This window comes from Carya illinoinensis, chromosome 10 (genome assembly GCF_018687715.1).
Source record: "Carya illinoinensis cultivar Pawnee chromosome 10, C.illinoinensisPawnee_v1, whole genome shotgun sequence".
Lineage (NCBI taxonomy): Eukaryota > Viridiplantae > Streptophyta > Magnoliopsida > Fagales > Juglandaceae > Carya > Carya illinoinensis.
The window spans coordinates 16,010,001-16,037,557 of NC_056761.1; the positions used below are offsets into that span (position 1 = coordinate 16,010,001).

Below are 27,557 nucleotides of genomic sequence, written 5' to 3' on the forward strand. Positions count from 1 at the left end.
ATCGAGCGTTCGACTCTGCCTGATTTCGCTCGAGCGGCCAATGTCTCCGCTCGAGCGATCTTTGTTTTTCAGCAACCCGCTCGAGCTCCCTGTCGAGCGGCAGTCGAGCGTTTGAATCTACCTGAATTTGCTCGAGCGGCCAAAAGCCTCCGCTCGAGCGAACTTGTAAAATCTGCAATATGAAATTTTGCAAGTCATCACCAGTATTGTTGTTGGGTCTCAAAGCGAGTCGATTTGGGTTTACATCATTTGGTATTAGAGTCAGGTTTCCAATCAGGTCTGATTCTATCTTTTATTTATCGCATCTTTAATTCTAGGGCTTCATTGTTCTAGGGCTACAAAAAAAAAAAAAAACAGAAATTAGTTTTTCCTAGGGCTGCTACATTATTCTATCATTTGGGTTTCATGTTCATCATCATAGGGTGGCTAAATTCCTTGATAAGGGCTACCTAAATTTGCACCATCTAGGGTTTGAAATTTCTAGGGTTTCATTGATTTCCTTCTATTTCTTTGTCAATTTTCATGTGTTTAAATTTAATTGTTTGATTATCACAATTGAATATTTCTGTTTCTGGTTGAATTGTTGAGAAAAGAAGAGAAAAGAAAAGAAAGGAAAGGAAAGGAAAAGAAAAGAAAAAAATTCGAAAAAAACAATTTTGAAAAAAAATAAAAAAAATTAAAAAAAGGAGAGGGAGAAGGAAAGTAAAGGTAGCATATTCAATGGTTGCTACATAGTCACAATAAAAGAGAAAGAAAGAAATTTGTTGATTGGGTCTTGTCTTTAAAGGGGCTAAATTACCTCTTGTTACCTCATTCTAGTTGTTATCTTATTTTGTAATTACTCTTTCCGTCGTATAAATACCTTCAGTCTCGTGTCATTTTGTTCCTTCCTTGTTTCTCTTGTTCTTGTTTTCTTGGACCTAATTACTAGTTTGAATAAAACAAGGTTGTATTGTCTTGATTTAGTTCAATTAGTTCTTCAAAAACTTGAGTGAGAAAACTCTTGAGGTAAAAGGCAAGAGAGTGTGAGATCATTATCAGGAAAAAGCCAATTAAGAGTGAAACACGAGTAGAGTGCCATTATTCGAGTGTAAACACATAAGGGAGCGTGTGAGGTCTTTTTTCCTCTAACATTATTTTTTGTGCAGAGCATATGATGTCTCATAAAAATGACTCATCACCAAAGAGGATGGAAGATAACTCATTCTTTATATTGCAATCCATGCAACAAAAGTTTGAAAGGTTAAATTTGAAGTTGAGGGAAGTGAGGGATAAGATGAAACAACAAGGTGCATTGATTAGAAATTTGCAAAGTGAGAGAGATAGGAGGAGACGTGAGCCTAGTATTGAGAATAAGTACAATAAGAATGAAGAGTATGGCAAGTCTCTTGTTGTTAGGCGTGCTCCCAATATAGAATTTAAGATGGATGATATAGAGCAGCAAAGAGAAAAAAATTTTCATACTAGATGCCACATCAACAACAAGGTATGTAGTATGATTATTGATGAAGAGAGTTGTACTAATGTGGCTAGCACTACTTTAGTTGAGAAATTATTTACCTACCTTGAAACACCCTAGACCATACAAGTTGCAGTGGTTGAATGATTGTGGGGAGGTTAGGATAAATAAGCAAGTGTTAGTTTCTTTCAATTGGTAGGTATAAGGATGAGGTACTTTGTGATGTAGTGCATATGCATACTGGTTATATTTTTTTGGGGAGGCCGTGACAGTGTGATAGGAGAGTGATCTATGATGGGTTTAGAAACATGTACAGTTTTGAAAAGGATGGAAAAACAATCAAACTTGCTGCTTTAACTCCAACACAGGTCCATGAGGACCAACTGAAGTTGAAAAGTGAGGTTGATCAAAAAAGAAAGAGAGAAAGTGAGATTGATAGAAAAAGAGAGAGTAAAAGTGAGGTTGAGTGAAAAAAAAAAAGAGTGAGAGTGAGACTGAGGAAAAAAGAAATAATGAAATCTCAAGAAAAAGAGAGTGTGAGTTGAAAAACAATTGTGAGGCTGAGAGTTCAAAAAAAGATGTTGAAAAAAGAGTGAAAGAAAAACAGAGTGTAAAAAGAAAATTGAGAGTGAAAAGAAAAGTGAGAGTGAAGAAAGTGAGAGAAAAATAAAGAGAGAAGTGAGTTTTTATACTAAGGCAAGCTTTTATACTGACAAATTTAATGACTCTTTGCCTAGTGTTGTTATTTCTTTGTTGCAAGGATATATGGTCAAGATTCCTAGCGGAGTGTTTATTGGATTGCCACCTATTAGAGAGATAGAGCAATACATTGATCTTGTGCCAGGTGCAACAATCCCTAGCCGACCTTTATGTGAAGAACATAAGTCCTTGACGCACTTGAAGGGACAAAGTAAGTTGGATAGAATTCATGCCAAGTGGGTTCAATTCCTTGAGATCTTTCCTCATGTAATTCAGTACACACATGGTAAGAAAAATTTTATGTTTGATGCTTTAGCAATAAAGTATGTCCTTGTCATCATTTTAGATACAACATTATTGAGATTTGAATATGATAAGAAATTGTATATTAATGATGATGTCTTGGCTAGTGTGTATAGAGTATGTGAGAAAACATCATTTGGTAAGTTCTATAGACTAGATTGGTACTTATTTAGAGATAATAGACTTTTTGTGTCTAATAGTTCTATGCATGAGTTGCTTGTGCTTGGAGCACATGAAGGTGCTTTGATGGGACATTTTGGTGTAAAGAGGACCTTAGAAGTGTTGCATGACCATTGGTGGAAGTCTTGTTTCCCATTCATTGAGTTTGCATATAGTTGGAATGGTCCATTTTGTGTAGAGAAGAGTTTAGGCATATTGCATGAATACTTTTAGGAGTATGGTTTGCCATTCGTTGAGGTCACATATAATTGGAGTGGTCATTTTGGTGTAATGAAGACTTTAGATATGTTTCATGAACGTTTGTGGGAGTTTCATTTTCCATTCATTGAATTGTTGCATGAACGTTTGTGAGAGTATCATTTGTCATTATTAGAGTTTACATATAATAAGACCATGTATACTACTATTTCTCATTCATCTTTTGAAGTTGTTTTTCGCTTTAATCCACTTATTCCTTTTTATTTAATGCCTTTACCTGTTGATGGCAGAAGTAGCTTGGATGGACATTTCCAAATTCTTAATAAAATTAATGATACTTCATTTTTAGTGGATCTTCCAGGTAAGTATCATGTGCTTGCTATTTTCAATGTTACTAAACTATTTTCTTTGATCCAGGTGGAGATTTGAGGTCGAATCCTTTTAAGGAGAGGGGAAATGATGGCCGAGCCCCAAGGCGGATAAAGTCTTACGGATCAATTATAAGATTAAGAGCTATGAAAATCAAGGAAGCAATGCAAGGATGAGTGAAATCTACTTGAGATGTGTTTAGCAATAGCTCAATATTCAAGATGGGCTTGAGAGGAGGAGATTCAATTTTCATCCATGTGATACACTATGAAAGACACGAATTGGGCTTATTGTTATTGAAGGCTTTGGACTTATTTATTTCATTAAAAGAGCTTATTTTATTAGTTTATAATAAGTAGGCTTGAGGATGCTTGGCTCGCATATGTCTTATTTTTAATGAACCAAGTTTTTTAGGAAGGCCTTGTATTTTGACCAAGGGCTTATTTGGGAAGTTATTAGTTTATGTGAACTAGGGTTTTAGTGGGTACTGTAGAGTGAACAGTTAGAGGTTACTATAGCGTGGCACTATTCATGCTACAGTACCGCAGCATTAGTTTACTGCTCTTGTTCTTGGTTAAATTTTTGAACTTATCAAAGGTAAATCACAACTTTTGTGGCGTTCCTCCTTTGTAATCCGAGTTCTTGAGATGAGTTCTTCAACAGGTTTAGATTTTAATATAATTTAGGTTCTTGAAACGAGTTCTCAACGGGTCTAGATTCTCTATCCGTAGACTTAATTTTGGCTTTCTTGGATTGGTTTTCCAATATTGTTGTTGGGTCTCAAAGCGAGTCGATTGAGGTTCACATCAACACCTCACATTTGTTTGTATGTACGTAGAAATGTCAAATTCATTAATGAGATCGGTAGACTAATATTATTTCCTGGTCAGACGTACGTCCACTTCAATGACCAGCTAGCTTTGCATACATAGTATAATGGAAAAATCTTCTTGCTAGTAAAGTTTGTTGAGTTTGTACACTAATTTACGCACTAATATTAATATATAAAGTATATATTTAATAAAACAAAATGAATTAAAGATATAAATAATTTTCATGTGAAATAGGATTTTCTTCAATGACCAGCTAGCTTTGCTACATGGGACAATTAACCTTGATCATGAGTACTAGGATTTTCTTTTTCAAAATTAAAAATATCAAGGTAGTTTCTAATTACATAAATACTTTAAACTTTATTTATCTTATTTCCATCTAATTAAATATCATCATTTTAATCTTTTTATGTGACTTAAAAATGACTGAGAATTATTTATTATTGGTTTTGCTTAATGTCTAACTATTTGATGCACATCGAAAATAAGGATAATGATTAATAGTTTATAAATAACTTTTTTTCTTTATATAAGTATTTAAAGATATTTGTAATTTTTCATAATTTGGTTTTAATTCCAGCTTCATATATGATGATGAAAATCTTCATCAAGTCTACGAAGCTACAGTTCGTAATTAATTATTATATATATAGAGTAATGTTAGAAACAAGCTTTAAATATACAATCTTGGTGCAAGTTATATGCTTAGAAGACTAGAAATAATTTAATGTATTTGATCAAGCATTTGATGACTCTGAGATACCAAGATGAAGCTCTATTGACAAATCACTTGAACACATTTCAAGAAAGAATTAATCAGTTGGCTGGAATGGGCATCAAGTTCAATGATGAGGTACAGGGATTGTGTTTGCTTGGTACATTACCAGACTCTTGGGAGACATTTAGAATTTCATTATCTAACTCAGCCCTGAATGGTGTAATCAATATGGATCTAGCAAAAAGTAGTATTTTGAATAAATATGAGAAGAAGAAAATCACAGGGTTCGTCTTCACATTCAAAGGTCTTTGTTACAAAAAAGATTGGGAGGAGTAAAAGTAGAGGTCCGAAGAACAAAGATAAGGGTAGAAGCAAGTCAAACAAGTTTGCTATTGTTGAGTGTTATCATTGTGGCATGAAGGGTCATATCAAGAAATATTGCAAAAAATTAAAGAGAGAATACAAAGAGAAAGGGAATGAGAAGAAGAACGATGACAGAAATGATGATGATCAATCTGTCACCACTACTACCAGAGACTTCTTCATTATTTATGATGATAACGATGTTGTATATATTGTTTCTCTTGAAACTAGCTTGGTGATTGATAGTGGTGCTTCCATTCATGCTACCTGGTGACTTTAGCACAATAAAGATAGGCAATGGTGGCTTGGCTAAAATTATTGATATTAGAGATGTGTGCTTGGAAACAAATCACGGTGTTCATTCATAGAGATGTAAAGCACATTGATGATATTTGTTTAAACTTGATTTCTATAAGTAAACTTGATGATGAAGGGTATAATTATTTTACATTCGTCCAAAAATTACAAATATAATAATAAAATAAACCTTATCATTTGGTCATCTAATCCTGACCAATTTTTGTCTTTACATAGACTATGAGCTACAGTATCTCTAAAAGAATTTTCAAAGTTGGAGAGTTACTATTTACCCATCAAAGTCATATTTTATTCACAAATAATCAACAAGGATTTATTAAAAACTTTTTAAAACTTTCATTCGTAAACAAGGCTATATTATGTCTAGATTTTACAGGAAATAGTTTTTTGTAAACAAGGCTATATTATGTTGGATAACTAGGTTGATACAAAAAATAGTTGGAAAACAATAATTTTAAGTAAAAATTGAATTATTGATTAATATATGAAGTGTATTTACAAAATATAAAAACAAATATTATTAAAATATAAAATATTATATTATTATTATTTTGACATTGGGATTGATAGCCAAATGTGGATTAATATCTTCAACGGCTTTGGCTTTAGCCAAAATCTCAACTTTTAGCCAAATTTTAGACTTGGCAATGGCTAGACCATTGCCAATGCTTTAAGAGTGGCATTGAGAAAAATCTCTCGCTATTATAAGACTATGCTAAGAGCTGGTTTGGGAACACATGTATTCTCAAATATTCTCATATATTTTCTCCCAAACATTACTCAAATGCAAAATACTTTTCAGTTTCAAATTTTTAATTTTTTTCTCTAATCGTTACAACTTTTCCAAACTTATAAGCTAAATATAAAAAATAATTTTCAAATTTATATTTTAATTTTATAATATTTTTGTTCAATTTTTTCTCTTCTCTTTTTGAAAACTCAGTTAAATATTGTAACTATTTAATTACTAGTTACAAATAATTTCATTATTATTTACTGTCAACTTTATTTATGTTTTAGATGAGTACAACTTTTTATCCAGCTTGATCCAAAATATCACATCTATTGCCCATGCTTCAACTATTGGTAGGAACATTGATTTACATTATTGTAATAGAAAGGTTCATTTGCCAGTTGGCTTGTCGTTTGTAACAAACTAGCTAGAAAGAACTTGATCATGAAACTTATTAATGAGAGGTCACTACAAGAAATCAGGTCATTTGCAGCACTTAAAATCGTTGCAAAAAACCATCTAAAATGCTACATATACTCATTTCCAGCGATTTTAATTTCCTTGCACCTTCGCCGCTATTATCATGTCTTTGTTGCTCAAAGCAGCGATAAAAAAAATTTCACTGCTAAAAATACCTTTACCAATGAATTTTTTTCCTTGCTAATACTCCCAATATTGCTGTAACTGTCCTCATGCCCATAAAGATATATCGCTGAGAAATCTCAATTACAGCATTTTAAATCCTTGCAAATACTCTATAAATCGCTAGAATTGATATCTGGTATTTCCAGCAAAAATTTAGAAAATTGTTGCAAATGATTTTTTGTAGTGTAATTTAAACGCTGAAAATACCACAAAAAGCGCTGCAAATAGAAAAAAACTGTTGCTAATGTGGGCATCAATGATTGGAAAATCGTTGTTAAAGTGTAATTGCAGCATTTAAAATCGTTGTAAAAAATATGTAAATCGCTGCAATTAATATGATATATTTCCAGCGATTTAATTAAAAATTGTTGCAAACAATCTTTTGCAGCGTAATACAAACGCTGCAAATAGAACAAAAAGCACTGTAAATAGGAAAAAAATGTTGCAAATGTTATCATCCATGTATGGAAAATCGTTGTTAAAGGGTAATTATAGCATTTAGTATCGCTGCAATTACTATAAAAATCGCTGGAATTGATATGATATATTTCCAGCAATTTATTTAAAAATTGTTGCAAAAAATATTTTGCAGCGTAATAGAAATGCTGAAAATAGAATCAAAAGCACTACAAATAAGGAAAAAATTGTTGCGAATGTGGGCATCGCTATATGAAAAATCGTTGTTAAAGTGTAATTGCGGCATTCAGAATCACTGCAATTAATGTAAAAATCGCTGGAATTGACTTTTTGGTGTATTTTTTATTCCCAATCTCGCCGATTACGTTGGTCATTTTCGAACTTATCTAAAATATAATTTTTATTTATGCTGTTCATGTTAGTCACTAAATAATTATTTAATCAATTTATTACCTAGCCTAAAATAATCAATTAACTTTTTTTAATACCTTATGTGACACCCCGTTTTTACGTGTATTTTCACTGAATAAATATTTTAATTTAATTAATATAATAGTTCTTTTATTTTAAATTATCGGATTTTAATTGGATTTTAATTGCTGTTGAATTTAAATTGCTGTTTAATTTATTTTAGCTTGTCTTTGAATTTAAAATTAAATAGGTTGTTTTTACTAGTTAATTATTATATTTTAGCTTTACGTTGTGTTTAAAATATTTTCTTAGTTTTATTGCTTTTAAACTTTTTTTTCGTTGGATCAATTGTTGGACTCCAGAGGTGAGGATTGGACCTCATTTCTTTTCATTTCTTTTTCTTTTTCCCTTTTTCCTTTTCTTTTCTTCTTTTCTTTCTTTTCTTCTTTTTTTCTTATTCTTTTTCTTCCTGTTTTCCCCCTCTCCCCGTGCGCAGCTCCTCTCTTTTCTCCTTCCCGTCGCCGCCACTTTGACCGGCCAGTTCTCCGCCTTCCGGCCACCGTTTAGTGCACTGCTACCACCATTCTCTTCCCCTTCCACCAGAGATCATCCCCACCAATTTTCAGAGCCATCGGACCAGCCGTTAGCCTTCGAGAGCCGCCGGAAGTCGCTACACCTGCTCTATTTTTGCCCTATCGCCGATTGCTTTCGCAGCCCAGAACCGCCGCTCGCCGGTGGCGTGGCCTACACCACCCACCCAGTTTTCTTCCCCTCTCACCGGTGAACACCCCCACCAAGTTTCACTTCCATCCGAGCCACCGTTAGCAGCCACGAGCTCCTCCAAGCCATACGGTTTTTCACCGTTTCCGACACCGTCGCACCACCTCCGGCCACCATCTTTTCACAGCTTCTTCCCCTACCTCCTGCCGACCTAAACCACCCATTTCTGGCCTCGATCCATTGCCAGAGCAGCTCAACTCCGTTCAGCCCTTTTTTGGCCTTCGACCGCCATTTCCACCACCACCCACGGCCAAAACTCATTTTCCTTAGCTTCATAAATATCTCAAGGTCATTCCCTATCAATCCCGAGCCTTGGTTTGTCCCCGTTCAAAAGTGGGTATTTTACAACCCACGGCCACAGTGTAAATTACACTGTTGCGTTGCTTTTCCTCCGTCGTTTGCAACGCCGCGAGCTTTCAAAAAATACTATATAGCGCTGTAAGTATTTTCCAAACTCTAATTTTAGATTTAAATATATTTTGCTCTTACAATAAATTATTGCTGCTGGTTGGTTGATTCCGGACTGAGTCCGAGGAGTTCGGGGGTCGAATGGATTGAGGACGGAGTGCTTGGTTTTGGTTGTTTGTGATTGCTTGATTTATTTGAGCCATGAGGCGTGAGTTGCATTTGTGTATATGTGCATTTTATTTATTTGAGAAAAACCCGTTTTATTGGCGTAAATGGTTTTTGGGTGCGTGTGTTACACGAGCCCAAGCCGGGATGGGTTATTATCTCGGTGGAGCTCCTCTGGTCACTCGGGAGTGGATAATACTGAGTGACATCCCCTGGGTTGTTGCAGGGCGACAACCGGATCGCACGATACGGTAACGCTGTCGTGTCGACTCCGTGGTCCCTGGAGTGGCGGGGACTAGAGGATGGCCTGGCTAGGTACGCGCGAGGCGCGAGTCTGGGCATCGCTCGTTTAGGTGTCACATGCGTAGTCGTTACCTGTGGTGTGGCACAGAGCCAGGGTATGCGGGTGATCCCTAGGGGAGATCATGGTGCATGCATAACCGGATTGTTTTTATGGTTTTCGGATGTGGGCCATTTTCTGGGAAAATGGCGATGCTTGGTTTCCGAGGTTTTTGATCCATTTTCTGGAAAAATGGTGGTTTGGGCCATTATCTAGGATAATGGCGAGGCTTGGTTTTAAGGATATGTTTTTTGTGGGCCAATTGGGTTTCTGGCGTGCGTGTAAAAATCATGTTTTATGGCGTATGTGCATTGGTTTTTATTTCATGCATATTGTTTGAGATTTATATGTTTTTATCTAGTGATGTTTGGATTTTACTTACCTACGGCACCATTTTTGGTACCGTAGATTTTGATGCAGAGTACGAAGAGGAGGAGGAGGCTGAGCTCGAGGATGCGGCTCCGCCGGAGTTCTGAGTTGGTTTATGTTTTGTATTTGACTTTTGAACTGTATTTGTGTTATGTAATATTTTATTTATGTATGTTTTAAACAACTTGTATTATATTAAGAAAAATTCTAGTACTTAGTTATATGACTTTCGTTATCCGCTGCGTTTCCTTTTGCACATTTGTTGCTCTTACACACACTTGGCACTCATCTTAGGGTGGTGACCCGGGTTGTCATCATCCGGACGTCTCGATTTCCCCGTGTCCGTGCGTGGGGATTTGGGGGCGTCACACCTTAAACTTCACTTAATTTAAGTCATTTAAATTAACTTCATTTCATCATTCATTGTGGAACACTTTTCAAGCATAATCCGCATTATAATAATCACCACAAGTTTTTCACCTACATGAAATGATCATACATAAACCTATGATTCTTTCTATTCCATTGCTATTTAACACTTATAGTGTTTATCTAACACCCAATTTAGAAATAGGAAACATGAAGAAAAATCCTGGAACTTTCATTATAAATCAAATCTTTGAACACTATTTTCATCTAATATAATAAATCAAATACATTCATTCATCCAAACCCAGTGGGAAATTCATATTAACGTAGTTATGGGCTATATACATTGGGATGGACCAATTTGAACCCAAAACCTACAACTGATAAACTACTAAATATATAGAACACATTTCTTGCTTCTAAATATTAATTGAAAATGTCCATCCCATTCAAATTGTTCACCTGTCCTGCTTCTCTATATTTAAAAATTATATCATGACATTTATAACAATGTGCACTTGGGCATTGTGGTTTGAGTAGAACAGCTTCAACACGTCTGCATCAAGTGGGGAGGGATTCATTGTTCAGATAAGTGCTCACATATCAAATCCACCCATAGCAGCTAATGCTATTGCCACCCGTATCAGCTAATGCTATTGCCACGCACTTGGAATTCAATGACAACATGGTTATGATTATAAAAAAAAACTGTGAATAAATCCACATAAAGAAAGAATCTGCATATGCTTGTAGCTTTTTGTTGTTAGGATCATTAACCACAAATGGATGTGTATCATCTAAACAATTTAAAGACAATGGATGGCATTTTTGGAGAAAGAGGTGATTTAGGAGATGATGCGAAGTCCTCAAAACCCTGTACTTTAATCTCTAAGTATTTATCCCAGTCACAACAGATAGATTAATTCATAATTACCTTCAAGTAGTGGACTGATGTTTATGATTTGGACATGAAGACTTGCTCATGAGAGAAGATCTATAAGTATCAACAGAGTTCAGCATCATTAATTATAGTTAAAAGGCTTGAAGCCACTAGGTTAGTACTTAAACATGTTTGATACTAAATATCTCTTATCTCATAAAATAAGTTTACTTAGTTCTAATGAAAAATCTCATTCCTCCCAATGAATGATCAAATCGTAAGCATCTTCCCTAAACATGAAACAACAATATATCTTTAAACAATGAAGTGATTCATTTTTTCTTTTGTTCTAATAAAAAAACTAGGAGGTTATTAACTAATTGCTTGAATAAACGTGTGGGGAAACAATACTGGACTGTAAAGTCATCATGTAATCATTACAATATTGTAAGGAACCTTTTGTTGGATTCTTAGCCCATAGTTTCAAGGTTTTCACGGTTTTTTTGTCTATGTTTGCGATTGTGGTTACAGCAAAACAGTTTCTCTGCAGCAATGGAATTTTATTAGCCAAGAAACTTTATAAGGCAGTCATTTCACATCTTTTCCCTTCTTATTAACATATCTTAACTCCAACATGTAAACCCGATGTCTAAAAACTCAAAGTACTATAGAACTTCAATGTTCTAAAAACTCCTGTTAAAGTACTATAGAACTTCAAAGTTCTATAGTCATGGAGATGTCCAATAACTGATGAAGAATTTGCAAGGGAAATGCTGGCTAGAGTAAACCCCATCATCATTCGTCGTCTCCAAGTAAACATAAGCTTTCAATAAGGATTTATGTCTAAGATACTCTTTGAACAAGAAACATACAGAAAAATGAACACAAATTGGAAGAAGTTTTGAAATATATATATGATATATATATATTTGGGTATGATTACTATGAAGCAAAACAGTGGCCATTTGAAACAACATCCAGATTATTAGAAAGTGATGAAAAAGAACTGAATTCTCAAGAATATAATTATGAAACCTAAAAAAAGCTTTCTTCACAGAAGTTCCTATGTCTCCAGCAGCATATGCGTCATTTTTTAGCACCTGTTGGTGAAGATACTTGGCATAGAACTTTGCAACCACCTTACCTGAAAAGCAATTGGATTTACATGAGTACAATTTTGGAAGTTACCACACCAAGATGAGATATAGATTGGATCAAGAAGCAGAAGGGGTTCATACTTTGAATCAGATAGTTTTCCAACAAGGAATACAATTAGAAATAGAACTGAATTCTTGCCAAACATCTAAGTACATATATAAGAGCCTTATGGGGTATTGTCCTCTCTATATATATAAAAGTACATAAGAGCCATTTCCTTAAGCCATTAAAATCTGTTCTCTGTAGACCCCATAACAAAATGTCAATAAAAAGAAACCCCACCGATATATACCCACAGAATAGGAACACTAATTTAAGTTTTCCAATATTGGATTTTGCATGATCGGGCCGGGTGTCGGTAGGCAGATCAGATCTGGCAGAATATACCCTTCACATAATATTGTAACATATGCAATCACCCCATAGATTGATCTATGAAGTCATTATTAAGTCCAGAGGATAGTATAAGCAATGACTTGAATTAGTCTCATTATAAGCTGTTGCAATTCTTCTAAATCCCATCTAATAAAGGATTCAGATGGGAGTAGGAAAATTAAAAGGAAAATGAGAAAGACAAAACATTCTTTGGGGCTTACTAGATGCACCATTCTATGTGAAGTAAAACAAACATGGAACTACTACAAAATCAATACAGAGAATCAGATAGATTATGATCATATTATCAAAATCTAACAAGTTGTCAAAGTCCTAACTAAATTCTTCCCCTCAGCGAGAGAGTGAAATCCAACAAACCATCAATAGAATTTGTAACCAAACTAACTATAGAAGCTAGTAGAAATGAGGAGACAAACCCAATGCTAAAGAAATTTGGAGCTGCTATAACCTCAAACATTCAACAGTTTAATATAGGTTTGAAAAAAATTCATATGATGCTTGGAAATAATCAAGGTTGGAAATATGCTGAACACGGCTTCAATGATCTTGGGGAGGCTGCTGAATATTGATCATGATAAACCCAAAGATAATCTTTAAAAACATGCATGCATATCTACAACCAAAACTGCAATCAGTAATATATACACTTGAAATCCAACAGTACTGTCGATTTGGGGATTGTGAAGTGTAGGCACTAACTATTGTAACCCTATAAAATGATAGGAGAATATAACTTGATTATCTATATCCAAGTAGTACTGCTAGTACTAAGATGATATGTATCTCTTTAGATCAAAAAGTACTCTTGGAGTTTAGATAGGCTGTATCAAATCACTGTTATAACAACATTGAACAAACTTAAACCTTCCTCTATATAAGCCATATATATTTGTAGTTCAAGGAAAAATATCTACATATCAATGTTACAACAACATCGATTTGACTTATAATTAACCCTTCATCACTAACTCTATATATAATTAAACCATTTATAATGAGCTTTGAATTTCCATATCTTTCACCACGTGCATTGAATACTTTTAGTTTTAGCAAACTTTGACAAATGTAATGATGATCAATAAATAAATTGAAAGACAATGTTGAGTTAACAAATGTAAAGAAAGCTGCATTCTTGACTTCATTAGTGATGAGGAGTTTCGTAGTCCCAAAACTTTAAAGATTATTGATGAGGAAAAGAAGGTTTCACATGCTTCATTAATGGATGACACAGAGAAGGCCATATTGGAACCAGCAAGAATTAAGGTCAAGCTGAATGCAGAGAATGTTGATATTTGTTACCCTCCAATTTTTCAAAGCGGAGGAGATTTTCATCTGAAACCGAGTGTTTCAAGCAACGATGAGAACCTTTACTATGATTCGAATAGTGTGATTATATGTGCAATTGGATCTCGATATAACAGCTATTGCTCAAACGTTGCTAGAACTTTTTTGATCGATGCCAATGCCTCACAGAGCAAGGCTTATGAGGTTCTTCTCAAGGCACAAGAAGCAGCAATTAGTGCTTTGAAATCTGGAAGCTAGGCCAGTGCTGCATATCTTGCTACTCTCTCAGTAGTTGAGAAGGATGCCCTCGAATTGGCTGCAAGCATGACTAAAACTGCAGGGACTAGAATTGGCCTCGAGTTTCATGAGTCGGGTCTTAGTCTTAATGCTAAGAATGATCGAATACTAAAACCAGTGCATAGTAGTTAACGTGTCACTTGGATTCCATAACTTGCAGGCTGAGACCAACAACCCAAAAACTCACAAATTCTCAGTGTTGCTAGCTGATACAGTTATTATTGGTGAAGAGGTCCCAGAGATTGTTACTCTATCATGTTCCAAAGTTGTGAAGGATGTAGAGTATTCTTTCAATACTCTTTTGATGAGGAAGAAGATGAGAGGCCAAAAATCAAAATAGAGGCTAAAGGTAGTATAGCAACACTGGCAAAAGCGACTTAGCGTATTCTTTCAATACTCTTTTTTATTCCGTATTGAAAGGCTGTTATGCTCTTTATATTTACGTTGTATATCCTCTCATTGGGTTATTCCCGGGAACATTATTGAAGTATATTGATTAAAAAAACAAAGATTATTGAGGTATATCCCCTTTTTTGTCTGTTGTAGCCCCTTCTTTTGTCCCTACTTCTTTAATATTCCTTCATTCTATGTGTGTGTGTGTCCAACAGTAATATATACAAATGGATGTGCCTTATGTGCTTCTTCAGCTTGTGAAAAATCAGGAGTTCAGATAAAAAGAGCCATATGGCACCAACACTTTTGGTGCTTCCCTTGTGAGCAGTTGCAGGATATTTATATAAAAAATAATCACATGTCAATTGCCTAGATGGGCTAGATTTTTTTGTACTTTATCACACTAGCTTCCTTCAATCATGGAATGACATACCCAATTTTATATTACTTAAATACAGAGTGTTGCTACTACTATTTCTATTCCATTTTGCCTATTTTCTTGAGAGGTTCGTTCATTTCTTCTAGTTTAAATAACCTGCCTAATCACTAATAACTATGGTGTGTAAAATGTGTTAACAAAAACTCAATTATTGCCATGCAGGGTTTGACTCTGAACATGTATTTTGCAAGCTTGTCCTACACTTCCCCAGCATTCCTTGCAGCAATGGTCAATACCGTTACATCTAACATTTGTTGGGCAACCAATGTACTCGGATGGATTTTATGCTAATTGATTATCAGGATCTACTATTCTTTTCAAATGATACATACATCTCTATTTCCACCATGCTGGGTGAGATTTAAAATTATTTTCATTAAAGTGTGGAAGTTCTTAAGCTAAACATCTCTATTTATTAGATGTGATTATACTAGTGAGTGAGATAGTATTCTTTGAAGGGAGCACTAGGAACCAATGTGACGTCATTTGGTTCTTATTGGCTTTATGCAAGAGGCCATAATCAGTATGGACTACAGAACCAAAAGAAAATTATAAAGATAAAAAAAAAAAAATACTAGCTGCAGCCTTTAAAGTAAGACTATAGCAGCTGAGTCAACTCCATATTAAAAGAACATTCAATATCTTAAAAGAACTTTAGCACCTAAAATAAACTCATTCTAAAAGAAGTTTACATCAGGGAATCATGATATCACCTGTTCATTCAGCCCACGGTGAATTCTTGACAACCGTCACAACTCAAACTTGGCAAAAGACTACACCAGTTACCCAGCAAAAGCATGCAGTCAAGATTTTGACAGCAATGGCATACGACGACCAACACCATGCATTGATTTTGCTGATCCTGTATACCAAGTAAAGGAGTTAGGGTGCATGCCAATACTTGAATGTAATAAGTGCAGAAAAGTGGTAGATTAGAAACTTACATGCTTCTATTACCCTGACTGCTTAATTTCGTCACAAATATAGTTGCCCCTTATTATTTCTTAAAGCGACATGAACACTAGATAACCCAAAACATGAACCTTAAAATCTCACTTGCATTAAGGGATATGTCAAAAACCCAAAAATCCAAAACCTGCCTAGTTAGCTCCAATAAAACAGCAATCTATTGAACCTCCCACTGAATGTAAATATATATATATTTATATTTATATATTGCCCAACCACCATCTTGACTACCAAAAAGCACCCAAAATAGAAAAAAAAATAGTTTCCCATAATTGTTAATAGGGCAAACATTTATAAAAATTTCATTACCAAAGCTGCTATCATCAACTGAAACCACAACTCAAAACCACAATTTGATGGCATGGTCCCAAGATACTTGGCTGCCTAAACATAAATCTACTAGATGAAGATTAATGGGCAATTTAAAAGTAAAAAATCTAAATGATCCTTGTTTATGACATTATGTGAGTGTTTTTGGTCAAAATTTGGTATAATAAAATTTTTCATCTGCATTAAGGTGTTAAAAGTTTGATGATGACTCTAGTTAATTGGTCTCCAGTTGTCTATATAGTAATTTTCCCATTTAAAAAAAAAAAAAAAAAAAAAAAAAAAAAGAAGCTCTATATAGTATATTGTTGTTGGTCTATACTAAGCATGTACCAAGACTATTATTAGAATCAAATCTCTAAGTGAATAACGAATATTAAGGAAACCTGAAGAACCAAGAACAGATGCCAGTTGTTTCTGAATCTTACTTAGGCATCTTGAAGGTAATTAAGGGGAAGTGCCACTCAATCAATGATGCCTCAAAGGGACTAATCATGTCTACATACATACAAACATCATCACCCAAAACATGAAACCAATTCCAATACACTATGGTCAGTAAAATACACTTGACTTTCAGTGATTATCTAATAATCATCAAAGATCAAGAAAAGCCATAACAGTTAAAGCAAAAAGTAGAGTCGTAGTAGCTAGAGAATTACTCGAAGAAGAGACAACATAGATAAGAAAGAATAAAGTGATTTGGAAAATTTAATAAAGGGGACTAATTCTTTTTATCTCCCAAGTGCCATCATTAATTAGTTACCAATTAGAACAAAGAGTTATTGCAAGACAAGAGCAAGAAGCAAGGTTACATTACTTGAAAAAATAGATAACACATCCATCTATGTTTAGAGAATTCTTGAAACAAAAAAAAAAAAAAAAAGGATTTCCAACTGCAGATGCCTTCGTTACCTTCAATACCCAACTCAACCAGTTTCAGACAGACCTTGGCTGTTGAAGCTCAGCAACAATTCTGTTAGGCTCAGTCAACACCTTTTCAATCAAATGCACTCGACATCCATCCTACAAGCTGCACCCAAAAATCGTCTTAATTTTCAGTTCAAACTCAATACCAGAATATAACACAGACAAAATTCAGAAAAAATTACATGAGTAATGGTTTTAATCATATATATATGAATATACCTAATAGCTTATATTTTGGAAGAAAACTTTATCCTTTATGACATGTAATCTGTTCATGGTAGCGACCCTTTTGTAGTACGTGGATTTAGGATAAAATAGACAAAACCAAAGTTTACTTCTTACCTCCTAATTCTATCCATGCATGACTGGTTTCAAACCCTCAAGGACATAGAAAAAAAAAAGACTACAAACAATTAAAAAAGGAAAAAAAGAAAAAGAACATGTGCAGATATTAAAGAAGAACATGATTCGCATAAAAAGTGGGTGATAGAGCAATTTATAACATGGATATATGACATTCTGATTGCATGGTATTCATATATGCTGCCTACAATGGATGATAAACCAGAATTCAATGTCAGTTTTAACACAGACCTCTCTCTCTCTCTCTCTCTCTCTCTCTCTCTCTCTCTCTCTCTCTCTCTCTCTCTCTCTCTCTCTATATATATATATATATTATAGGTAAATGATAGTATTAATATGAATAGGCATAGCCAAAGTAAAATAAGAAGTTATACAAGAGATAAAATCTATCTAAGTTGCTAAAGAAGACATAAGAAAATCATGTATATTTTGGCCATTAAAATGTACAGCAATGGCCCAAAGGACTAGAGAGGGCACGCATGCATATATATATGAAATTTACAGCAATGGCCATATATATATATATATATATAATTTCAAGGGTGGCAGATTAGAGGATATTGGCATGGGTCTAGGTTTAGGGAGGGCAGGCATGCAATTATCTAGTACAAGAAATATTTGTGTTTTCTGCCATGAATTATTTGGAAATCCATCCAAGCCAACAGGCTGAAGCATTAAGGAATTTATAGCATTTTCTCCAAACTTGGGGCACACCACCCAACAACAAATATGACATGGAAGGTAGCTAATTACTTGAGCTTGATATCTAGAATCTTGAGATCGAACTAGCTGGGTAAGCAAGGCCTAGAAAGATGGTATGGGACAGGTATTGCCCCACCATGGAATGAAGTGCAAAGCATGTACAAAACTTAGGATACTATCCCATTATTTCGAGGGAAACATGTATGTATCTGTTGAACTCAAAATTTCAAGTTTCATGTGATTATAAATCTACACATGGATTTTGATGATAACAAATGAATTCAAAGAATAAAGAAGTCTCAAGCTCAAGTTGTCTACACAATGGAGTCAAGCACATCAAGGAAACAAGCATGAGCAAGAAGGGAACAAGTTCACATTAAAATTATAGAGTAATGTTGTAAATCTCTTCAAAATTCGAAATTAGGATTAATGCTCAAAATTAATATTTTATCATAAAGCATTAAAATACATTTTCCACATGTGCATGAATATTTTTGAAAATTAAATTTGAAAATTTTGAAAGATGATTGATTGTCATCTTTTGCATGTGCATGCCTTGATTAAAGGGTTGAACTTTGAAAATATTAAAGATGATTGATTGTCATCTTTCACATGTGCATGTTTTATTTGAATATTTTCAAAAGTGATTGATGCTTTTTTAGACTTATACAAAAAGTAAAAGATTAGGTTTGAATTTTTTGAAAATGAAAGTGTGCTCATTTTGTCATATGCCAAAAGTAAAAGATTAGGTTTGATTTTTTTGAAAAAGTGAATGATGTTGTCTTTGACAATTGAGAAAGAAGAACCTTTTATTTGAATTCTTTGAAAAAGTGAATGATGTTGTCTTTGACAATTGAAAAAGAAGAACCTTTTATTTGAATTTTTTGAAAAAGTGAATGATGTTGTCTTTGACATGTGAATCTTTTTAAATTTGAATATGAAGTCTCATATGCCTATAAATAGATCATTTGAGAGCTTCACATTCACAACACCAAGAGCATACAACATTCATTCAAAGCTTTCATTCTCTCCTCTAAACATTGAGCCTTAATCCTTGTTCATTTTGAGAGATATAGCTTGCGCTGTATTGTTCTTATTTCACTCGTTGAGGAGTGTTTTCTGATAACCTACCCACTATCAGCTTTTGTATCAGAAAAAGGGTGTGTATAACCCTTGTGTGTGTAGAAAGTATTCTACACAGGGAATAGTTGAATCACCACGTGTAAGGTGATTGCAAGTGTAGAGGGTGTTCTACACGGATCCTTTGTAGCGGTGTTGTTCAAAGGTGTAATAGGTTTCTATCTCCACCTGAAGGAGGTTGAATAGTGAATTTGGGAATCCTCAAGGGGTAGCTTGAGGCGAGGACGTAGGCAGTGGGGCCGAACCTCGTTAACATACTGAGTTTGCTTCTCTCTTACCCTTACTCTTTATATTTATTGTTATTTCATATTTTGTTTATATTTTATATTATATATTTGATTTATAATTGTTATTTTTTTTAATACAACTCAATTCACCCCCCCTCTTGTGTTAGTCATCTGGGCAACAGTATCAAAATAGAGCCTTAATCAATGAGACAGGGGAGTTTGGCATGTACTACAGAGTTGGCAATGAATATTGTATAGGATTTATAATTTGACAAACCCCAAAATGAATTAGTATCCTATCTAATGCTCAATCAGAGATACCAAGTGCTTCAAAAGTGGAGCAAGCACATTATGCATATTGTATAAGTATAAAATAGCAAGCCAACCGAGAGACGGCAATCAAAATTTGGTAGGAAGATGCATTCACCCTTCATTTATATAAGACGCTTGTCATCCTACAAAGGAAAAACATCTGGGTTTGGGTTTTGGAGGTGCAAAGATCCCCCTTTTCGGTTAAAAAATAGCCAACCAAACTACTTGGAAAAAAAAAAAAACCCCAACCAACCCAAATCTTGATACACAAATATCCATTCACTTTACAAGTCAAGAACACTAATTAGTTAAGTTTAAATGCAATAACAAAAAAATAAATTAAAAATTTGAAAAAAAAAAAAACTCGATGCAAGGCCAAAGATTCATTTTCAGTTTTGTACATAAATTTCTACTTACAGTCAAAGTTCCAAAACCACAAATTTCATCTAGAGTTGTAGAATCAGCATGTACTCAACATCTAAAGCCTGCACAAGCATATATTCAAATAGAAACTGAACTAGAGCTTGAAGACCTAAATACTCAAAATTTAATCTTCTTGATGAAGTTTTTAAAAAAAAAAATGCCATTTTTCGATAAAAAATATAACATAGCATCACTCATTTTACAAATTCAGAACATATCCATATACAAGAAGTTCAAGTAGAACCAAAACAAGCAGCAAATTGCAAGATTGGGAGGCATAACGCCAACCAAAGGAAATAACCTGGAAAACCTTCGGCCAAATAGCTTATTGTGCGAGTAGAGTAGGGGGAAGGAAAAGAAGAGTGCGAAGTGGATGGAAAGGAAGGGTCTAGGTTAGGGTTTAATTAATAGAATAAAAAGGAATCCAACAGAGTAATTAACAACAGAAAAATAATGGAGTTGAATAGAAGGAGCTGACCTTAAAGATCCTGCATATACAGATCTGCACTGATATGTACTTGTTTCGGGGAGGGGCGGCGCGACAAAGGAGTGTCACGGGGTGGCGCTGCACAGAGGGACAGTGTTGCAGGGTGGCCCTAGGCAAAGGAAGGCGACTCGGGGCGGGGTGGCGCTGGGCAGAGAGAGGCGACACGAGGTGGCACTGGGTTAGGGAGGAAGTGGTGTTCGCAGGATGCTGGTTCGAAATCAGTGGGTTAGTTTGCAGGTTTGATGAAAATGGAGAAGAAGAAGTTGGGGAAGAAATATGAGGATTACAGGCTAAAATCGAATTTCAGCGGGGAGGGGGGAAGGCATTTTCGTTTAGGCGCCCGAGTGATAAAACACCAATTCCATCGTATTAGTCACGTTGCAATAACTTTTGTAATTATTACAGCGAATTTATTCATCGTAAAAACTTAAAAAGTGCTGCAAAAGGATCATTTTTAAGTTTTTAAATTTTACAACGAAAAAAATCGTCGTAAAAGGTGATAAAGTCGCTGCAAAAGAGTAACTTTAAAACTTGATGTTAAAAGTCTACAACGAAATTAAAATCGTTGAAATTAATGACTTATTGCAACGATTTTATTTCCAACAACATAAAAATCGCTGTAATAGATAATTTTTCTTGTAGTGGGTCCACATCTCAGGTTGATGATAGTGAAGCTGAAATTATGTTTAAAGTAGCTTTATTGTGCACAAATGTATCTCCATTAGTTAGGCTGGTCGTGTATGTATGAGGTTAATTTATGTTTAAACTAGCTTTATGGAAGGATAAATGACTATTTCGGACCTAACCCAAGTAGTGCCAAACATCAGTATAGTGAAGATATGAGGCTTAAGACCATGCGAGACCTCCATTGATAGAGGAAAAATTATAATTTTTGGGTTTGTCCCATTTTTAAGACTTGGTTACCTAGCCCCTCTCCCCTTAGATGATTGGTACAAATAGAATCTCCATCTAAAATGTGTGTATCTCTCTAATCTCGGCATTTAGGCAGTGGAATATGTGAGTGTTATTTTGGTTTGACCATGTGACACGTTCCATCATCGATGATGATAATTTTAGTTGAACAACTACGATGGATAAGTCTGTGGAACAATCGCACTAGATTTACAATTTGCAATTGAGGTAATATCATTTCCACCATGTATTTTGATCTATTTTTTCTAACACCTAGATATACGAGTTAGAAATAGGTGACATGCACGATACATTCATAACATTAATTGACAGGAAAGTTGTATTTTGGGGATAAAATGACAACTTGGATAGTTCCACGATAATATTGCAAAAGAACTAATAGTTCAAGGTGTAAATTGTAATTTTGTCTAAAATTAATGAAGCATAATGCCTAAATCCCAAACATAAGAGGCACAAATATGAGGGAGTTGTAAGCAAACCTGACAAGTTAGCTTGTTCTAATATGTAGAACAAGCTTTGATTTCAGCTTTTTGAGTGTGGCTGAAACATTTTTTATGTCAATTCTTTGTGTAGGTGACTCTGCACAACAATCCAAAGCCAATCTCATAACTGAAGATATGCAGTCCTCCATGGCAGCATGTTCTTTTTCATTTCTCAGCAAATTGGCATCAACAATATCGAGTATTGAAGTGAGCAGTGATTCATCTACCCAATGCTTCAAGGTCATTTCTCCAATAAACATGCCATCCGTAGGCTTCTTTCTTGTGAAAGTTTCCATTAGTAGAATGCCATAACTATACACATCGCCTCTTGTAGAAACAACTCCTTCAGATCCATACTCTGTGGATAACATTCTAACTCATCATATATACTTTCTTATTTTATAATAGTGAACAAACAGATCTAAAAAAAAACTATGTGATCAAGATTCAAAAGATATTATTTGCATGTGAAGAGTAGAATGATGAAAATACAATACGAAATGTAAAAGTTTGAAAATTTACCTGGTGCCATGTACCCAAAAGTTGCAAGAGTCATGGTCTGCATCATAGAATCCCTATCACCTAAGAGTTTGGCCATGCCAAAATCGGCAACATGTGCAACCATTTCTTCATCTAACAAGACATTGCTAGGTTTCAGATCACAATGAATAATTGTTGTTGAATAACCATGATGAAGGTATTCTAATGCTGATGCGATATCAATCATTATATTTAGCCTTTGTAACATATTAAGATAGTGATCTTGAGAGTGCAGCCATATCTCTAAGTTTCCATTAGGCATGTATTCCAATACAAGGGCTTTGAAGTCAATATCATTACAAATGCTGATGATCTTGACAAGATTTCGATGACGAATATTTCGTAGCACCTCACACTCTACATCAAAACTTTTGAATGCCCCTTTCACTTGCATGTTCATAATTTTTACTGCAATATTCATCCCATCTGAAAGTGTTCCGTGGTATACAGAGCCAAAACTTCCTTCACCAAGTAAATTATTAGAGCTGAATCCATTCATTGCTTGTACAAGTTGTTGGTGAGAAATTCTTCTCCATGTAACTAGAGGGTACAAGTCTGCTTGAGCAAGAGATTTTGGATTTCTCTTTTTCCATCTTTTCCAAGCAAATGCAAGGGTCAGTGTAAGCATAATAAACCCAATTGCTAGCAACACATACCTTAGCATATTTGGCCATGTTGTCTTCTTTTTGTGAGGACCACCTTCTTCACATGGTGGAACGTTCAATCGAGTTGCACCACAAAGTGCTTTGTTTGACATAAATGCTGCAGCTGAGAAGTTTAGAAATGGTCCTCTTGTGGGAATTTCTCCTTGCAGTTTATTGAATGAGAGATTTAGATATTTGAGGTAATGGAGTCCTTCTAAGGACTTCGGAATCTCTCCAGATAAGATGTTATCAGAAAGATCCAAGAATTCCAAGCTTACCATTTCACCAAAAGATACTGGTATTGAGCCTTCTAGTCGATTTATTGCCAATGAGAGATTAGTCAAATCTTTGAGACCACCAATTGTTTTGGGGATATCACCTGATAGTTGATTTCTTGACAAATTCAATATTATCAAGACTTTCATTTTTTCAATATCAGATGAAAGAGAGCCACTTAAAGAATTGGATGAGAAGACAACCTCCAAGAGATCTGTGAGCCTCCACAAGCTCAATGGAATCATAGAAGTTAATTGATTGAAGCCTAAGTTGAGATGTCTTAGCGAAGTCATATTATCAATGCATCTAGGAATGTGTCCAGAAAGATTGTTACCATATAATAATAATTCAAACAAGCTCCTTAGATAACATAGTTCTGGTGGTATGGTTCCTTTTAGTCTATTACCACCAAGGTGCAAACCTTGAAGCATGCGCAAACTTCCTATTGTGGTTGGAACAAGTCCGCTCAATTCGTTGTTGGTTAATGTCAACGTAATCAAACCACTTAAATTCCCAATCTCTATTGGAATGCTACCCTTAAGTTTGCAATTATATAAGCGAAGTTTTTGAAGAGAAAAAGAGAGGTTTCCAATGGACTTGGGAAGGAAGCCATTCAAGTGATTTTCGCCTAAAGCTAAATCAATGAGATTTATACAATTGGACAAATAGGAGAAAATACTCAATTCTAGAGATTCAACTGTCAAATCATTCCACTCTAGTCTGAGCCGCCAGAGGAATCTTAAATTTCCAAGAGTTTTTGGAATTAAGCCCGAGAATGAGTTCTCACCTATGTCTATGATAGCGAGCTGTGAAGCATTAGAGATAGAGTTGGGAATTGCTCCACTCAATTTATTTCCCCAAAGAATAAGTTGTTGAAGCTTTGGAAGAAAGAGACCCATATTTGATGGAAGATGGCCTGATAGGTTATTTACCGCCATTGAAATCACTCTTATTGTTGAGATATTGAAGATCCCAAATGGAATTGTGCCAAAAAAAGCATTCCCTCCAATTCGGAGAACCTCTAGATCTTTTAGATTACCAATTTGATTTGGTATTAAACCTGTCACAATATGAATAGTCATAATTGGTATTTTCTATTAGAGATGATAAAGAAGATATAATGAACCTAGAATACTCATTAGCAGTATGAAAATAATCATGACCTCATATATCATGCATGGGGCTGGCACATTTCAGGATGAATTGTGACTCCTGATCTCCTAATTCAAATTATACCATGGAGGTGTCACAAATAGTTATGAATGTTTGGTGGGTCCTCTTGTGATTTTGTTACTAGACTTGTTGAAATCTTCTAGTTTTTCATTATATTTTGAATAAAATATTTTGTACTTCAAATTGAAATTAGTTGTTTAATCAGAGATGATCATTGAACTTGTATACTAAATCAATAATTGTATTGATGTAATTGACTCATATAAGTTTATATAAGCATACCTTTAAAGTACGATCGTAAAACATGTCTACTAATTCAATAGCCTTATCCATGTAAATTGATTCAAATAAGACTAAGAATACCTTCAAAGTTGTTGTCGGTAAGGTGCAACTCTTTAAGCATGGTTAGGTTTCCTATTTCTGGGTCTAGTCTTCCTGTAAATTTATTAGTCAATAAATATAGAATTTGCTAATGTTTGTATTTGAACAAAAAGGATAACTATATATTGGAGGTTGATAGCTGCCTAACATACCTTCAAAGTTGTTGTCACGAAGGTCTAGCTCTGTAAGCATAGTTAAATTCCCTATTTTTGGGAGTTCACTTGACAATTGATTATTAGAAAGAGAAAGATACTGTAGATTCGGAAGACGATCAAACATATGTGTAGATAGTCCACCATATAGCATATTGGAGCCAAGATAAATTTCTTGCAAGGAAGATATCTTGAAGATAGAGGAAGGTATGGTGCCCGAAAGCTGATTGTATCCAAGACTAATAATTTGCAAAGAAGATATGTTAGATAGAGATGGTGGAATAGTACCTAAGAAATTGTTATTGTGAAGAAACAATTTTCTAAGTTTAGTTAGAGATCCCATCTGTGATGGAATTGCTCCATTGAATTCATTGTATCCAAAGTGAAAGAATTTCAACCGAGTAAGATGAGACAATTCAATTGGTATTGAGCCATGAAAACTATTGTTTTGGATGCTTAGGCTCACAAGAAATGAAAGGTTTCCGATATGCGGAGGAATGATACCTACAAGGCCCATGAAAGAAAGGTTTAAGACCATGACTCGGTAATGTCTAGAACCACATATGACACCTACCCAATTGCAAACGGAAGTATTAGTGGTCCAGTTGTTTGTCAAATGATTTTGGGGATCAAAAGAAATATGAGCCTTCAAGGAAAGAAGAGCAGATTGATCCATTGTAATGTTGGGAGTTGCTGCCAAGGCAATGCTAAACCCGCACACAAAATAAAGCATGATCAGGAAACTTTTTGGGGCAGCCATATGAAGGTTTAGGCACTCAAATTGAGGATTGACAAGTGATACTGATATTTAAAAGAGATTGCAGCCAGAAGAGAGAGGGGGGGGGGGGGTGGGGGGTGGGTTTGGGCTTTGCGCGTTGTTGTCATCATTGACTTGTGCGGCAAAATTAACGTGGAAAGACCGCCAATTCGTGATGCATGCATTGAGGTCGAGGCTAGCTAGCGACCCCATATTCAAGATATTGCGCGTTGTTGTCATCATTGACTTGTGCGGCAAAATTAACGTGGAAAGACCGCCAATTCGTGATGCATGCATTGAGGTCGAGGCTAGCTAGCGACCCCATATTCAAGATATTGCGCGTTGTTGTCATCATTGACTTGTGCGGCAAAATTAACGTGGAAAGACCGCAATTAGTGCTGCATGCATTGAGGTCCAGGCTAGCTAGCGACCCCATATTCGAGATATCTTCCTTCAAGGCATATAACTCTCACATAGTAGTCATGGATCAGAGAGCATTTTTACAAGAGTAGTGCTAGTGGGACGCGTACCTATCTACAGAAGAAGAATAAAGGGACTCAAATTACATAAATTTTAAGCCAAGGAAATCCTATCTACTGAGGAAAGATGGGTGAGGGCTAAAGAAATTAGCTAGTGGCCAGGAGTCTCCAAATGTTCAATATTATCCTTTCATTAATATCCATGGTGTCGCATCAAACATTAGGAAATTATTTCGTATAAGAATGAAATTAACGTCATTCATAGGTAAGGCTTTCGCAATACCAAAGTGAAGAAAAATTATGCAGATTATAAGAATGAAATTATCGATTATAAGATTGCTCTGTGCGACGTGGACGAGTGACGAAAAATTATTCAGATTATATCAACATCAATCATTCACATTTTAGAAAATTGTTGTAAGCTCGAAATCACTTTTCAAAGGGTCTAATATCAACATTAAGGACGCAATTACTGCTGTTTTCCTCCAAAACTCTACAAATTGCCCTACTTAATTAAGGGAAAAAAAGGATAATAGAAATGAAATTCTCTTTTTCTTCTCTGTTTTTGTCCAAAACTCTTAAATTGCTCCTCACGTTTCTAAATAGTTTGAAAGGGAAAAAAAAAAAAAAAAAATTGAGCTTCGACGGGAAACGGTTCGATCTCCAACTCAGAGACATTACATGATTAATGTCTTTCAACTTTGACCTGCTTTAATATATATAATAAATTATTAAAATTAATAATTAACACCTCAATTAACTATCAAATGATTCAAATCTTTAAAATTTGGTAAAAATTACGTCATATGTGTTATTATTATGGATTTTAACGATCAAATTGGGAAGGAAGAGAGGTTTCCAATGCACTTGGGAAGGAAGCCATTCAAGTGATTTTTGCCTAAAGCTAAATCAATGAGATTTATACAATTGGACAAA

The 27,557-nt window shown here is 34.9% G+C and overlaps 1 protein-coding gene across 1 annotated transcript; it reads right to left on the reverse strand.

Moving 5' to 3' along the window:
- Positions 1 to 11,846: 11,846 nt before the first annotated feature.
- On the reverse strand, positions 11,847 to 26,178 carry LOC122279790 (probable LRR receptor-like serine/threonine-protein kinase At3g47570). Its single transcript, XM_043090619.1, has 8 exons — positions 25,386 to 26,178; positions 25,216 to 25,287; positions 24,467 to 24,739; positions 22,742 to 23,782; positions 22,217 to 22,577; positions 17,136 to 17,253; positions 15,638 to 15,786; positions 11,847 to 12,101 (listed from the first exon to the last, which is right to left on the reverse strand). Exons 1-5 carry the CDS (start codon positions 26,143 to 26,145, stop codon positions 22,225 to 22,227), a joined length of 2,499 nt encoding a protein of 832 aa, XP_042946553.1. The 5' UTR covers positions 26,146 to 26,178; the 3' UTR covers positions 11,847 to 12,101; positions 15,638 to 15,786; positions 17,136 to 17,253; positions 22,217 to 22,224.
- Positions 26,179 to 27,557: the final 1,379 nt, after the last annotated feature.